At 49.1% G+C, this 16,738-nt stretch overlaps 1 protein-coding gene across 2 annotated transcripts; it reads right to left on the bottom strand.

The window, feature by feature from the left end:
- Positions 1–18: 18 nt before the first annotated feature.
- Positions 19–16,497, bottom strand: PPM1G (protein phosphatase, Mg2+/Mn2+ dependent 1G). Of its 2 annotated transcripts, none has more exons than XM_042876336.1 (10): positions 16,360–16,497; positions 13,084–13,153; positions 6,671–6,756; positions 6,199–6,331; positions 4,328–4,797; positions 3,770–3,907; positions 2,795–3,029; positions 1,394–1,523; positions 1,174–1,276; positions 19–749 (listed from the first exon to the last, which is right to left on the bottom strand). In XM_042876336.1, the coding sequence occupies exons 1-10, from the start codon at positions 16,477–16,479 to the stop codon at positions 549–551; spliced, it is 1,686 nt and encodes a 561-aa protein (XP_042732270.1). In that variant the 5' UTR covers positions 16,480–16,497; the 3' UTR covers positions 19–548. The 2 variants fall into 2 exon arrangements, with proteins under 2 accessions (XP_042732270.1, XP_042732279.1); XM_042876345.1 differs by lacking the exon at positions 16,360–16,497 and adding an exon at positions 13,290–13,514.
- Positions 16,498–16,738: the final 241 nt, after the last annotated feature.

Consider the following 16,738-nt stretch of genomic DNA (forward strand, 5'->3'; position numbering starts at 1 on the left):
AATGACCAGAAGTACAACTATGTTTTCCGGGCTTTTAGTTTGAAAAAAGTATTGATTGAAAGTGTACAACAGAATGAGGTGTGGCGGCAGCACCACAGCCGGATTGTTTCACAAATAAAAACAGAAAGGGCCTTAAATAATTGGGTGCAGATTTAAAAAACCTCAACAGTGAAAAAGTTCTTTCCCTCCGAACAGAAAGTCACAGGCACAGAAATGGCAACAACCACATGGAGACAATGGGGGGGACATCCTTCTAACCACAGGGCTCTGTGCTAAGAGGTTGCCACCGATGGTGGGCTCCCACGCCGCGGCCGCCGGCTGCTCCCGCGTGCAGCTCTGCCCTTGGCTCGCTCTTTGGAATGGTTACAGATGAACAGTGCCACATGCCCTTGCTAACCAGACCCGCCCCCCAACCCCCCAACCAGGACACGGACAAACAAGGCCTCTGCTAAGGCTAAAAAAAGGACAAGACTTTGGAGTCTTGAGTTCAGCATGTTTAAGAAACGAGAGTCTGGTGAGCGCACAGCACAGTCCCTGTGCGAGGCTTGCTATTCCAGCTTGGCCTTCTTCTTATCGCTGCCGTTCTCCTCTGCTGGTGCTGCCTGTGCTGCCACATCCTCCAGTTTCCTCTTCCCACTGTCAGCAGGTGGGTGTGTATTGCGGGGTTTAAAACTGATAATGATGCAGGTCATGTTATCGCAGCCAGTGCCGTCCCCTGAGGTGTCTGGAGCCAAACACTGATCCAGCAGCTGAGAAAGGATGGGACAGGTTAGCAGACAGCAGAGACACAGCACTTTGAATATTCTGAGACATTGGGCCCCCTCTGATAGCAGTGCAGGTAGGGGCTGCCAGCCCAGAATATCACGGGCTGGGCTCAGAAGGTGTTTACAGCCAGACAAGGGACAGAACCAGCCCTCGGCACCCCTGGCTTCCTGAAAGTGGACAGAAACTCCTTTGGCTTGACAGTAACTCAGGGGTCAAAGGCATTAATCAAGGCGCCAAAGGAAGTGGCCCCTAATTCAGACACAACTCTGCTCCTGTAACAGCCGGCACTGCGACCCACGTCTGCCAGATCCCTTAAGCTCTGAACAAGGCCTGATGGAGCTGGGGTGCAGAATCACTGTGTGCTGACAGGACGGTGGAGAGACTGATGGGGTGAGCTTTGGACCTTACCTCTTCTACAATGGAGGAGAGCGGCCTCAGGACTCCGTTCTCATCCTTTTGGGTGATCTTGGACTGGATGAAATCCACCACTTCCTGGCTGCTCATCACGTTCCTGCAGAATGGGAAGGTCAGAAGGGTTATTAGCTAAGGGAGCGGTCGTACCACACTGCCCCAAGACAGATCAGGGCAGTGATGGCCAAACAGGAACAACTGCTCCCTCGCTACCTACCAGATTCCATCACAGGCAATGACCATGAAGTCATGGTCATCATTTATTGTCAGCACTTTGATGTCAGGCAAGGCAGAGATCATCTGTTCCTCTGGAGGCAGATTCTTGTTCCGCTTGTAGAAGTGATCACCTGTAGGGGAGAGGAGGATCAATTTATGCAGCTGCTGGGTACTGGCAACCCTGCCTACCCCTGAGCAATGAGGAACACTACCCAGCCCTAACAGAATTGACACCGGTGCTCCCATTAGCAGAGCAGATTTGACTGTGGGGACATCAGAGAAATCTGCCACACGTTAGGGCATGAGGTGAGCCCATCACACTGTTACTGTACGATAGGAAAGAGGAGTGCTAGCATGGCTCTGCTGTGATAATGTTAGATGCTCATTTTCCAGAAACTCATGGCTAGATAGGACAGTACCATGCCCGACCTGACAGCCCACACTGCACTGCTGGGTTTGGATCTTCTCAACCCTCAGTAAGCTAAAGCTCACTTGAGAAAAATCAATCCTCAGCTCTGACTAAGGGGCTTATCTGGCATTACACTGCAGGAGTACACTTCTACAGCAAGCACAGAACAGTAGGCAATAGTTTCCTTAGATAAACAGACCCCTAGATTTCATCCCATGTGTGTTTTCATCTCTTTACCCCTGGGTGATCATTTCTGTGGTTTGGGTCTTTCCACACAAGAACTCTTCACTTCAACCCTTACCTGCTGATGTTTCTCTCCCTTCTCTGTGCATTTCCTAGTATATTGTCAGTGTCACTGCCTACCCTTCCCCTAATGCCTCCAAGCTTCTCATCTGCTCAGACTGTTGGGCTGCTACCAGACATGCCAGATCTCCTGAGTTATTAATGACTCCCACATTACTTGTAAGAGACCAAAGGATGAGAGGAAACAGCAGTCAGGTGCTGCCTGAAGCGCTGCACAAGGGGAATGGAGCTCATACAATTAAAATACAAGCCTGGCTCAAGAACAAATGGGCTCAGACTGGTAGGAAGTTAGGTCTGTAGTAAGCAACACACCAAGATACTTCAACAGCATCCTAACAAGCAACAGAAAGGAGAAAATCTTTCCTATTGAAAAGTCAAGTTGTTTTTTTTTTTTGAGGTAGTTTATTATGCAGGGTGGTTTCTGACAGCCCAGCTGCAGGCACAAAAGCCCTGAAGGCCTCACACACTGCATCCTGTGCCACAGCCTGGCAGGGGCTGGGCATACTCTCCACTGCCAGTTTCATGGCTGTTTTCTCTAATTAGCCTGAAATCCCACCAGATGAAATACCAAACAGATTCTAAACATCATCAAATTGAAAACTTGTTCCTTAAACTTAGTGGCTGGCAAGTGCTGGAAGCACGGATGTGCTGAGGCCAGGCACACCACTGTCCACCCCCAGTTCTGCTCACCAATTGCCCTGGAGAGGTTGAGGCCACCATTCACTCTCCCATCCATGGTGACCTTGCCGCCGGCATTCTTTATCCTGGCCAGTTCTACCTCATCCTCTGGCTTGTGGTCATACGACATGTCGACAGCTTTGCCACCTTCTGACACCACGCAGCGAGAGTCTCCAGCATTAGCCACAATCAGCTGCTTGCCTCGGATGAGGGCCACGACAGCAGTCGTCCCACTGTCAGAGCCAGGCTGCAAGAAAAACATTTTTGCTCAGGCTTCTTTCTATTGCTCTAGATCAGATGATAAGCAGCACTAACCACCACGGGCTCAGCTCTGCCCCAAACTCATCTCCCATAAGCACACAGAACAATGGAGAAAATGAAAGAAGAATGAAAAATGGCAGTAGTGTGTTCACTCAGAGGCACGATCAAACCACCCCTCCACTGCATCACAACTGCCCGTGATTTTCCAGTGTTCAACACATCCTGCTGTGCCCTCAACTCTAATGCAGCAGTTCCAGCTCCCGCCCAACTCAAGCAGGAGACTCGCAGCAAGCCAGGATACCTCCCCAAAGAGAGAAAAGTTGGCACCTTGGAAGCTGTAACTCCCTTTCCTTGAGATCCTGGGTCCCTGGCCATCTGCCATGGGCTGAGGAGCCACAGCCTCGGCCTGGCCAAGGGCAATGCTCTGCCCAGGAGCAGCTGTCCTGCTACTGTCACACGTGCCCCTCCCACGCCAGCTCCCACAGCATTTCTAAGCACAGCAAACCCTGCAGTGAAGTCTCAACCTGGTGCCCAGATATATTCTCTACCCCTCCATCTTTTGCCTTGAGTCAGGCTGTCAGTAGCTGTGTTCAGCCTCGGGAAAACAGAAGGAATATTCTTAGCTGAATGGAAAGCCCCCTGCTGAGCCTCATCCCCTCCCCCCACCCCTTGCCACGTGCCCTTGGCTCCACGCTATGCTGCAGAACACAGGAACAAGGTGTGCACCTCCTCTTTCCCCTCCATGCCTGGTAACAACATTTCCTCCTCTTCATCCTCATCCTCCTCCGCTTCTTCAGTGTCATCTTCATCATCTTCATTCTCTGCCTCTTCGCTACTGTAACCATCCTCATCTTCACTGCATTCCTACAAGAAACAAGAGATACCACCAGGAGTCACGCAGGACACCCTCAGTGCCCTCCCCAGACAGCTGGTCTCTCCACCCCAGGGACAGAGGATCACTTTGCCCCAGAAGAGTGAAATGACCTGGTCGGCGTTCCCCAAACCTGATGTCTACGAACAGAGCAGCTAGTTTCAACTACCACAGTGAATGGAGGGATGGTGCATGCAGCAAGACCGATGAGTATCCACTATGGCTGCTGTGCAGGTGAGGGTATGGTGCCCTCACAATTATCTACACAATCCCCAATGAGATGGCCTCGTAGTATCAGCCTGAAAAACCTACTCCTAGGGCACACCTAGGATGAGCCTCGTCGCTCAAGTACCACAGCAAGCAATGCATTCTGCCCAGCCAGAAGGCCACTCTGTCCCAGTGCTGTTTCCTACCTCACTGTCTTCCTCCTCTTCCTCAACCTCATCTGACTCATCCTCACTGTCCTCAAAAAATTTGGATTTGGTTGTGCGCTGGGGCTTTCCCGTGGAGGAGCAGGAGGGCCCGGCCTCCCCAGTAGAAGAGGTGACGGCCTCGTCACCTTTGCCTAGTTCAGGCTTCTGCAGAGCAGGGCTGTTGCCTCCAGTGCTGGCTTTGTCTGAGGTGGAGGAAATACCCGTGATTTCTTCATCTGGCTTCCCATTCTTCCTCTCCTTGTGGTCGATAAGGTCCCCTGGCTCAGCCTCTCCGTTCATATTTGACTCCCCATCGTGCTGCTTGCCTGTCCCCTCCGCAGCATTCTCCCCAGCCAGAGCTAAGGACTTGTGTTTGAGGTTCTTGGTGCAGTTTTGTCCGTAACGTGTGAGAAGTTCCTCAATGGTCATTGTGGCTTCTTCGTGCAGAAGAGCAGCTTCCTCATTATCCACTAGAAATGGAAAGGGGGAGGGGGTGAGGACAAAGAGGATCAAAAAGCAGGACACATCACCATAGCAGCAGCTGTGCAACACACTGTGCTCAGCAGCGAGGTGCCGCGACTGGAGGTTGCTATTTGCAGACGTGTTTCAGCAATGCTCAGCATGCTTGCTGCTCACCAGCAGGCACAGATGAATGCAGCCAGGCCTGCACCGTCCCACTGCTTCCAGGCACTGCTGATGAACAATATGCAGATGGCAGGGGAAGGGCTCCTGCCCACGGCTCAGGCAAGCAGTCTGCAAGTTATCGCAGCGCCTCAGGCTGCTGATGCTATCTGGCTGGCTTGTAGGCAGCACAGAAGTGTTTAAATTATATGTAAAGGTTGGGGGGTAAAGAGCCAGAGTGAGCTCAAATGAAGCTGTGGGGGAAAGCAGACAGACCGCTTTCATGTGCAGATTTGCTCATTAACACTGCGACGACTGGGAACAAGTTTTTGTTACAGCAGTTGCTCCACAGGGCTTATGCACAGAGATCCCAAGCATTTGGGATCTAGACGTTTAAAATCAGATCATAAAGTAGCTTTAGGTATGAAGGACGCTAGACAGAAAATAGGATGGCTTTTCCCGAACTGGGAGCCCAGGACTCCACTGGTATCAGATAACCTTCATCATTTCCCTGCTGACAACCCCTTGGTTATCCTTCTCTTTGCTACTTAAAGTCAAAATGAAAAGAAAGCCATATCCCAAATGCTTCTGAAAAATACAGGATAAAAAAGAAAAAAACCAAACCCAATAACAACAAAACCCTTTGTTGGCTGGAGAATGAAGGCTAACAAACTCAGCAATGACAGATCAACACACTGTTCAGGATGACAGCATCCCTTTACATCTGCTTGAAGGCTAGACACAAGCTGTTCAGCCAAGAGCAGCGCAGGATTCTACCCTAGGATTCATCTTCTAAGCTGGCTTCATGATCTGGCAACTACTTGCTCACAGAAAAGCACACTCACTTCTTGGCAAGAAAGAATTGCTGAAAAGAGACAAGAATCTCATTCAGTCCTGCCTACAGGTTGTCTGACAGCGGCCTGGCAGAGATAAGCACCACACATTTCACTTTTACAGCTTAGCCCACTTCCCAGCTCAATGATTTCTGCCACATCCTAGAAGTCTGCACATGGAGGATATCCTATGGAAAACTGCTACAGGTCGGTTTGCTGTCCAGAGGATTAAGCTACCAGATGAATCAGCATTCTCCTAGAATCAGCTCAAAGCAATGGAGAGAGGTGGCAGCTTCACCTGAAACTGAACTGGGTGATTTGGACGAGCAAACCTTCTGCTAATAGAGACCTGGTCCAGCTGCTTTCAGTGCCTGGCCTGGAGCTGCAGTCTTATCTTGTCAGTAGCATCTGACTTACCATCATCTTCATCAGCAACTTTCTCTTTCTCATCTTCATCATCTTGGGGTCGCCCAGCCATCTGAGAGAGCTCTTTAATCACCTCCTCAGTGGTGAGCTTGGCATCTATGGCTAAGAAAGCATCTTCCAGGGCCTAAATATGAACACAGACATAATCAGGACACACAGTTTCATCATCCCTATAGGATACCTGCTGCGATCAAACCTCTTCCAGAACACACCACACAGAAGTGGAGATTGAACTGCTCAAGGCAGGCAGTATCTCTGGGTCCATCTGGTCCAAACCAGATCCCAGTACCAACCCTGGGGATACCCAATGCCAGATCAGCACCACCAGAGAGAATTACAATAGAGAAAGGTGGGGCAGACAGATCCTGGAAGGAGGGGGCACTGCGTAAGCCCTAGGTTACAAACAAGGGCTTTCTGCTGCACTGGTATTCAAGCCTGTTCCAGGGCAGTGCTTCACTCATACCTTTTGCAATTTGCCTTCCTTATAGGCCTTCTGATCCTTGATGATCTCGGGAAGATACTTGGCACAGTACAGGGCAACTTCTTCTCCTGAAAGACAGCAGAAACCACTTAAAGATGCTGGTCCTCCCAGAAGCACAACGTACGCTTAAGCAACCAAATTCCCAAGGCAGATCTTGGGGTGCAATCAGAACCAACCCAGACGTGGAGAAAGAAATCACACAGAGCAGACCGCTGTGCTTCTCAGGTATGCTTCAATTTGCTGACCACCCCTGGGGAACCTCAATAAGTTCTCACCTCTCAGAGCTGGGCAACACTGGAAGCTGCCAGGAAGGGAACATGGGCCTATTCTGACCGCTGTTCCACGTGGACCCATTCTGTGCAGAGGGAAGTTGTGCAGGGGGAACATAGTGAGAAGTAAAAAGGGGGTGAGATTGGAAGAAAAAAGAAACAGCAGACAAGGGACTTTTTGAATGTGCTTGCTGAAAAGGGATTAAGTGGCCATTGACAAAGAACAGAAACCCTGCAAAACAGCTGCTGTTAAAATAGCACTGAAAAGTTCAACACTGTGGTGCTACACAACAAAGAGACTGAGCTCTATTCTGATCATACTCTCAAAAATGTGGTGGAAGGAAGAGGGGAGAAAATGCTGGAAGGTCACTGAAGAATAAACAATGCAAGAAATGACCCCAGTGCTTTTAATGAGAACTTGGAAGGAAAACCAAGACAACCTGACAATAACAGACCTGGCAGGGAAATAAAAGATTGGCTGGGGCTCACAGGGTCCCCCACGGAAAGGACAGGCAATTAATGTCCATTAAGCTAGGCTTTTGGAAAGCAGAACTTGTGCATCCAACTCAACATCTGCTCATGAAGATTCTATGACTTTTGTTGAGAAAACTAAGCATGATTTAGTTTAGTCCAGTGGGCACGGTGGTGGTAGGTGGATGACTGGAGCAGATTTCTTAGGGTCTCTTCCAACCTTAATGATTCCATGAGTCAATTTAGGGACGTGGTTTAGTGGTCACGGTGGGGATGGGCTGATGGTTGGACCTGGAGCTCTTTTCCAACCTGAACGATTCGATGATTTCATAGAATGGCCTGGGTTGAAAAGGACCTCAATGATCAAAATTTCAACCCCCCTGCAACAGGCAGGGTCCGTCACTCACCAGACCAGGCTGCCCAGAGCAATTTAGGTAAGGCATAAAGCACTTTGCTTAAAAAGTTCACCTTTTGAGATGCCACACAACCAAATAGGTTAAAGAACTGGTCATGAGACAAACTGAGCAAAGAATCACACCTGGACACGTTTACACGTGATGATGGAGGACTGTTACAGATGGTACAGCCACATTTCTATCTACGAGCCAACACAATTTCTACTGGCCATCCATGGAGGTAGCAGTGAATAACGGCAGTGACACCAGCAGCTGAACAGCCAGGCCCAAAGACAGTTGTGAGAATGCAGAGCTCGTGCTCAGAACTTGGCTGGTGCTTTGGCTTAGACCTGGACATTACACTTAGGTGTTCCCATTACACTTCTGAGCAGTAAGCAGAGTGCTGCACTGTGCATCCCACAGCAGAATGAGAAGAAAACCCAAGAAAACTGCAGGAGCAGCTTGTCAAAAGCCAGAAACAGCAGCATGGGGCCGCTGACATGATTGCCAGACATCAATACAGCCTCCTCCAGTTTCTCTTCCAACTCAATCTGCACGACAGCCCTGACATCTGACTTATCTACTTTCTAATCTTGTTTGGATACTCCAGTGAAGCTCCATTCCTGCCCAGCTGGAAGCAGCTGACAGATCTAATAATACCAGCGTGGACATCTGATCCTCTGCCAGATGGAGATGTTTGAACAGTGCAATCTTTGCACCAAAGCTAGGGACGAGGAATTTTCTTCAAAGTAACAGGTAGTTTGATCTGAGTAAGTCACAGCAGCTTTACTGTCACGGGCCCAATGCTTCCATTCTGCCTCTGTAAGCAGATAAGGCATGGGCTGGTGCCCAGCCTGTAGGAAAAAGATGCTCACTTACAGTGTTTTAACCAAAATGCCCAGAAGAACAAGATTCTTCTTTGGGGTCTTCCACCTGTGGGCGATGATTTAACAAAACAAGTCCTTCAGTCCAAAAGCTGTGTGTCCCCTCAGTGCACAGGAGGCAGCCAGCAGCCCAGCACACAGACCACAGATCCAGTTGCTTGCACAGCTGTCCCAGGGAGGTCTAATGGTTTTTATAAGCTGAATCAGTACCTCAAAGCACAGCGCTGCCAATGTGGCCACAGAAACTGAGCTAGGCTCACGGAACTCAACTCTTAGATCCAGACACATGTACTTAAATACTGTCTCAGTATTTCTGGACCTGTCAACAGAAAGAAACTTATCAGATTTTTCTCATCAAAAAAGCCTTTGTGGGAGTGCAATCTAGAAGCCAGATCCTGACCGGAGCACTGAGTGGGCATTAAGTGTCACAAAAGCTGTGCCAAGGGAACTTTCCACAGTCTGCTGAGTGCAGAAGTGCAGTCAGCATCACCCTGCTGGCTGCTGATGGCTCCTTTCAGTTCATTGGGTGTCACACTCCTGGTTTTGGTTACATGTCAAAAATCAGCTCACTCACCACATTTTATCAACATCTCATCCTCACTAAATATCAAGCACTTTCCCTCCAAATACTCAGGCCCACAGGGGGGTGAGGGCAGCAAGAGCAAAGCAGAAGAGCCAGGTGAGAAAGCTGATGCAGAAACCTCTGTCCTGCTGGGTGCTCTTCATCACACAAGATATTGTGTGTAGTGCCTTCATCTAGAAGCATCCTCAAAAGCCTTCAGGGGTTGAACACGTGGAGAACAGAATTATTCATATACAAGCCAATGCTGTATCTAGGATCACATCTTCCACATCTCCATTATGAATCCCTCAGCACAACTCTCCAAGTCTCCATTAATCATTGTATTGCTGTTTTCTAACTGAGAAGCATCCAGCCAAGTCTCACTCAGATGAAATATGGAGCAAACCCCATTTATCCTGGCAGTCAGGTACCCAAGAGCCAACAAGAATCGTGCTGCACTGTGATTGCTCCATCTCCAGGAGCACAGGCCTGAACAGGACGTGTGAAGACAGGAGCAGGCAGTGGCCTCAAGGCAGGAACATGGAAGCCCAGGCAAGGCAAAGGCCTCTGGAGATCAAGGTTCCCAGATGAAATCATTGTCAGCACACGAACGTGCACAAACCCATCCCCTCTCGCCTTTGTAAGGCTGAGAGTAGATCTGACTGTAAGATCCCATCTTTATTTAGACACATTCAATTTGAATTTGTGATAAAGAAAGCTCAGAATCAAGTCACAAATCAGCTGGCTGCCAACGAGCACCATGGAACCCCCGGGGAGCAGCGGGCCTGGTGCTGATGGATTAATGGCTGATTAATGGCTGGACTCGGTGTCTTAGAGGTCCTTTCCAACGCTGGTGATCCTACCACTGCTGGCATCCCAAAGAGAGGAGCTGCATGAAATCATTCATTGGGAAAACATAAACTGTGAAGTAAAATGGAAAGCTACATATGAGAAAACATCGTGAGGAATGCAGTAATAAAACTTCTCCCATGTGAAGCTGGGAGATTAATAGAGACTTAAGGCTTAACTAGCTTAAAGCTACCAGGAATCTGAGTGAGGTATAAAAGAAAAGCTAAATTAATTCTTTCCACTGACAGCTGATAAACGTTGGAGAGATTATTGCCTTAAAAACTCCTTTAAATGAAATGAACCTGAGGAACTGTTTTGAACTGAAGAAGTAATGCATCAGTGAAATCATACAAAAGTAGAAGTGGACAAACGTTGGTCTTCCACATCAGGTTCGGTTTCTGTGTCTGTGCTGATAAGGTTTGCCAAGGAAAAGCTGGAGAAATCCAACCCCAGAAATGTAAAATGCAAAGTAAAAACCTGTGCCATCCCAATTGATGGCTTTCCCCAGTGTCTCTCACAATTTTTTCTATTGCATTAAAAAAAGTAAAACAAAAAATTCCACAAACAGAAGGAACAGAAACACGCATTGCTTCCTATCCTACACAGATGTGAACTTCATCAGAAGTCCTTTTGACAATCAGCACATGAAATAAATGCTAACAAGATCACGTTGATCTCAAAGAAAAACACACTGGCTCGATGTCATTTGTTCCTAACCAGTTTTTGCCAACTGTTACTTTATCTTCTTGTTAGATGCTTTCAAACGGTTTCTGAATTTATGTAAGAAAAACCATTAAGCTTTATAGTTGCTAAGCCCTCGACTTCCTTGCCCTTCTCTGCCTTTCAGAACCAATCCATCACTCAGGTGCTCTCAAAGATAATCCTGGGGACACGAGCAGGTGCCCTGCCCACTTCTCTGCATGCTCTGGAATCAAGTTCAAGAGGAAAAGAGTTTCAAAACATTCAGTCTAAACACTTCAGACTGATCCCATCTCAGAATTGGGGGTAACTGACTGATGTATCAGTTACTGACTGGGACCAACCTTTGTAAGAAGAACTGCCACTACAGGTACTACACTACAGGTACAGGTACTCTTATTTACAAACTGTCACATTTAGATGACTTGATTCTAAAGGCAATCACGCATGAAAGTGAGATGCCATGTAGGGAGCAGGCAGCCTCCTCCTCCATTTGCTCCACTATCAAAGACGTGAAAGGCCCATATATGATACAAAAAACATCCATCAAAGCACTTCAGAACATAAAGGAAACTGGGTTTGCAGAAGTATGGACCAGCACATCTGGTACCTGAGCCCTGCAAATACATGACATTGGCAGATGAAATTCCTCACTGACAGACATTAAGAATAATTGGTGGATAGATCCTCCTGGGAACTGTGCTAAGGCAGGCAGAGAACTCAGAGGTGACTGGGGAAAGCCAAGATGGTTTCAATAAGGGCAAACAGTCCCTGAGAAATGTTGTTGCCTTCTATGGCAGGGTTACAGCAGCAGAAGATAAGGGAAAAGCAACTGATGTTATCTACCTGGACTTACCCAAAGTGCACAGCAGGCTGAGAGAGCTGGGGTTGCTCAGCCTGCAGAAGAGAAGGCTCTGGGGAGCCCTTTGTGCCTTGCTGTACCCAAAGGCCTAGAGGAAAGCTGGGGAAGGATCCTTTGTCAGGAATATAGCAACAGAACAAGGGGTAAAAGCTTTAAACTCAAAGAGGAGAGATTTAGATTAGATATTAGGAAGAAATTCTTCACTACGAAGGTGATGAGGGGTGGTACAGGGTGCCCAAAGAAGCTGTGGGTGCTCCATCTCTGCAGTGCCCAAAGCCAGGCTGGATGGGCAGCCTGGGCTGCTGGGAGGTGTCCCAGCTCATGGCAGAGGTTGCAGTGAGGTGATCTTCACTGTCCCTTCCAAATCAAAGCACTTTGTGAACTACATATACACACTGCATGGACACAAAGCCACCTATTATCACTCAAGACAGATTTGGTAGGAAAGGAGCTGAGATCAAAGCAGACACCACTTATGTCACAATAAATTGATGGCACATCTGTATCTTCAAAGCTGTAGGCAATGCTTATCTGGCCACCTGAAAGCACGCTGCAGAGCTAGAATCCAAACCCAACAATCATAATCAGAGCTGTGGAACAATACAGTGCCTGGAATGTGTGGTTATGCCCAACACAAGCAGCGTAACGACTGCTGTGGCCCAGGCATTTCATCACCTGGGCTAAAAACAACTGGAATAATTCATGGTGGACTTTTAGCATAAGCCAGTTAGCACCCAAGTGACAGTTCAGGAGCAAGAGGGACCTGGACTAACAGCCAGATTGGATGCAGCCACACTATTCTAAGTCAGGTTCATAGCATCAGTGGGTCCACAATGCAACAGTGGGCTTTAAGGGCCAGAAAATGGGGGCTGCTTTTTAATTTAACAGCACGGATTTAGGACTCTTCCTACTAAAAGAAAGAACAGAGTCCAGAATTAAGACAGTGGAAATTGATAATGGTGATTATTTACCAATTTCTTGCAACTGAAGTGTACAATATGGCAGTGAAATTATTGGGTAGCAGAGCTAGATCAAATTACTTGTTCAAACAAAAAAATATTTACCTATATACAACACATTCTATGCAAATAACCACCAAACATATAAAGCTGCAATCTCTGCGATTATCCTAACTTACCCCACAAGAAAATAAACAGGCATTCTTAAATGAGATTCAGAAGATGGAACGTAAATCTCCTCGCAGTTTTGTGTCAACCCATGACCTTCTTTCTAGAAACCCCAAGAGACTCTCAGAGCCTTAGTCAATCTATGTAACAAAGTGCTTTCCAAGAAGGAGCAGGATTTCTACAGCTAGGCAGACACTGGCTCCAGCTGCCACGCCAGAAGCCACTTTTACCAAGCAGCCACAGCAAAGAACTCGGGGGGGAGCAGGGGTGCAGTTACCTCCGTGTCCATCATAGACTGAGAACATGGCTGTTTCACTGTCCAGCTCTGGTATGCAGTTGTGTGCATCCTGAAAGAGAGAGCAGAAGGTTGGGATGAGATGCATTGCAAAAAGCACTCGTATGAAAAGGAGCAGAGGCCGTGAGCGCTGATGCAAGCAGTCTCAAAGCTGGAGGAAGAGCAAGAACATATTCCCAAGAGCTTACCTGGTGAGAACTCATCTCAGAGAAGGAACATGGATCTTCAACACTGTGGTGTCTCTGTGCTAGAGCAGCTCAGCCTCTTTACAATTAAATCATGCTATATTGTTTTCATTCCTCAATATGGCTCTAGATATTGCCACGCTCAAGTCTGAATCCATTCCCTCTTTTTGAGGTACCTGTTACTGTAGTAGCCCTCTTCCCCTGCTCTTGCCAAACAAGTTCTGTGCAAAGTGAAAAGCTACTCTGATACATGGGTGAACACAGAGGGTTACATATGGAACCTCCCAAGCTTGTGCCTTCCACACAACCACCGGCTTTGCCTTAGCTTGTCCTGTGAACACGACCACAGATGACAGCAGCTGTCTATCCCAGCAGACTAAGGAAAGGCAGCCTTGCTACACACAGCATTACTGCACCCACCGAGAACAAAGAGCTGGGCTGGAAAAGCTCCTCTTGGCACAGAGGCTCCTTCCTGCTTCCATCACACGGGACGCTCCTGACAGCAAAGCAAGGAGCCAGGCATCTGCCAAGCATCTTTACAGCAGCAAAGCAAAGGAGATGCAACTAGCAGTGCCCAAACCAAAGTACAGAACCAGGTACCACTTCCCAAGATAAGACAGACATCCCTGTTCTGCCAGCTGCCCAGAAATCCTGGCACACTCCACAAACAGGGGGGAAAGTTTGTCCCAGGGGCTTTGGGGTACCAATGTCAGAATCCTACCAGCCTGTACATGCTCCCAGACTACAAAGACAACCAACACTCGAGGTGAATACACAGAGAAGCCTCTATCTCCACATGGTCACAGGAGCAGCAGACCTGGAAGAAGACACCTCCCAGACCTTACACCAGTGTGACCTCTTTCACCCTGTGAGCAAACCAAACTTCTGCTAGCAAACACGCATGGGGCTGTTGAAACAATGTGATCTCGCCTCCTTGCTGTGGTTGAAGCTCTTAATCTTGAATCTCACTATGCTACAGATGCCCTAAAAGAAAAGCACTTGTTCCAAGTCAGCTGGCTTCAGGTTTGGTTGCATTCACACTGCCAGCCATCCCCAAACAGTTCTAGACCTACACTCAGCCACGCTGGATTGCTGCACAGCTGAGGAGCTCTCCTGCTCTTATCCTCACTTCTCATAGCATTTACAGAAGCCTGAGAGATAACAAAACCACACTAAACTAACTGGGATAAGTCCCTGGTGACTAAGCAGCAGCTTAATTAGAGCAAGAAACGCAAATGGGAGGAAACCCAACGCTGGCAGCAAAATGATCTTCTACTCCATTTGTACGACTGCAACACGTCCTGATCCCAAACCAGGGCAGTGCTGTCGAGGAAGCAGACAAAGAGGTAAAGGACCTCATGCTCCACAATGAGCAATGGAGCTCACAAAGCCCTGCTGCCAGCAATCCCTCCCTATCAGCCTTCAGCCCAAAACATTTCCTCATGTATAAAACCACCTCCTTGGAGTAAAAATGGATTCTTACAGTATGTATCTTTAGAACTCCTTATACCTGTCTCACTTGGAGGCTCCTAAAACGTGACCCACAGGCAACAGACGGAACTTTAGCAGGATCTGTTACCAACCAAAAACGCCCATATCCTTCTACCACTTCCATACATGCTGCTAAGCTTCACCAACAAAACCCATACCTAAAAACTTTAGTATTAACCAAAGGAATACACTTTTGCTCCGAGCTTTTCCCAAGCTTAATGGAAAAGTGGGAGTACACTTAAATGTGAAAAAAATGGGTAAAAACCCACCCCCAAAAAACCCCACCAAACACACAGGAGAAACCTGCAGCAGGTTCAGTTTGTAACACAGCACTCCCACCATCTCATTCCTTGTGATAACGCAGCTGAACCACGTCCATGCCAATGCCCTCAGCACTGCTTTTCTCAGTGGGGAGATATGCCAAAGATGTTGGTTAGGGCAAAAAAACACAGCTGCAAGCTCTGGCCCTCATCCAATTTCCAGAAAGGTCAACAGCAGTGAGAACAGGCTTCAAAATAGCAAAATTGAGCCAGCTTCCCACCTGTGGGAGGACTACGGTAACGCACCAGCAGTGCTACAGGCTCTCTGCTCCCCCCCATCTGAGCCCACATCCTTAAGATGTTTCCAGCCTCTGTGCACCAGAACACTGCCTACATTCAGCCTTTTGCCACAAGCTGATGGCTGCATGTCACCCCAGTGCTCCAGCTGTGTCTCTGTCTCCACATATAAAGGCCAACACAATGGAGACGCCACTGCTCACAGCCAACTGAGCACAAAAACACCAAGTTCACCTTAGGAGCACGGGCACCAATTCTCCTTTCTTCCTCTTCTACTCTAGAAACCATGCCCTGCACCTTCATAAAGCTCTGGTACACGCAGAAAGAAGGAAAAACTCAGTCACTGCTTTGTCACCAGTGAAACCACTAAAGCACTTCAGAAGTGATGAAGCATCCCATTGTGGAATCGTACTGGCAGAACCCAAATGCTGTGAATAGGCCATCCAGACCAAGCCAGAGGGCTGCAAACAAGAAGGTGCTTTTCCACATTCAGAGGAGATGCACCCTTAAGGCTACAGGGCCCAGTGTTGCTCCTTCCTGAGCTCCCCTTGTTTACTAGCTACCTATAAGAGAAAATTAACCACGACATGAATGCTATTCATAGACTCGCAGAATAGCTTGGGTTGGAAGGGGCCTCAAACACCACCTAGCTCTAAACTGCTCCTGCAGGCTGGGCTGCCAGCCACTTCATCAGGGCTGCTGGTGGCTCTGAGCACCTCCAGAAACGGGGCACCCTCAGCTCTGGGGCAGCACTGCCATCGCTGCCCTCTGAGGGAAAATTTTCCACCACGCCTCACGCAAATCTCTATCAGTTTAAAACCCTTCCCCCTTGCCTTATCGCTTTACACCTGCGTGAGCAGTCGCTATCCGTCCTCATCCCCAGGTTCCCATCGGGCGGAGTTCTCCCAGCACGGCGCAGGGCCGGGGGTGGCACAGGGGGGAGGGAGAGAAGGGAGGGCAGGGAGGGAAAGGAGGAGCAGCGCTCGCTCCCGCCAGGCCCAGACCCTCGGCCAGGCCCCGCTCACCTCCATGGAGACGCGCCAGCCCTGCATAGCGCTGAAACCGAAGTGCAGCGGGCGCGGCCCGAGCCCGGCCCCATCCCCGGAGCTCTTCACCGTGTTGGGCTGCGAGAGGTACGCGCCCATGGCGGAGGCCGCCGCGATGCCAGCCCTCGGCGCGGCGGCCGTGCGCGGAGGGGAGGTGGCGGCGAACGCTGAGGCGGCCGAAGCGGAGCGGGCGGCACCTGAAGAGCGCGGACGGCCCGGAGCGGGCGGCAAGGCGGCGAGGGCGGCGGAACCACCCACCAACGAGCCGCCGAGCGGAAGTAGCGCGGCCGGAAGCGCGGGCTAGAGAGTCGCCACGGGGGTGGGGGGAGGGGACACTCAACCCGCTCGGCCAAGAAGA

The sequence above is a fragment of the Lagopus leucura genome, unplaced genomic scaffold (genome assembly GCF_019238085.1).
Source record: "Lagopus leucura isolate 7727_CA_CO unplaced genomic scaffold, USGS_WTPT01 Super-Scaffold_73, whole genome shotgun sequence".
NCBI classification, from domain to species: Eukaryota; Metazoa; Chordata; class Aves; order Galliformes; family Phasianidae; genus Lagopus; species Lagopus leucura.

Coding starts and splice junctions, on each gene's coding strand:
- PPM1G (XM_042876336.1), bottom strand. CDS start 16,479: ATGGGCGCGTACCTCTCGCAGCCCAACACGGTGAAGAGCTCCGGGGAT. Junction 13,154..16,359: donor GCTGGCGCGTCTCCATGGAG/GTGAGCGGGGCC, acceptor TCTCTCTTTCAG/GATGCACACAACTGCATACC. Junction 1,277..1,393: donor ATTGCCTGTGATGGAATCTG/GTAGGTAGCGAG, acceptor CCCATTCTGCAG/GAACGTGATGAGCAGCCAGG.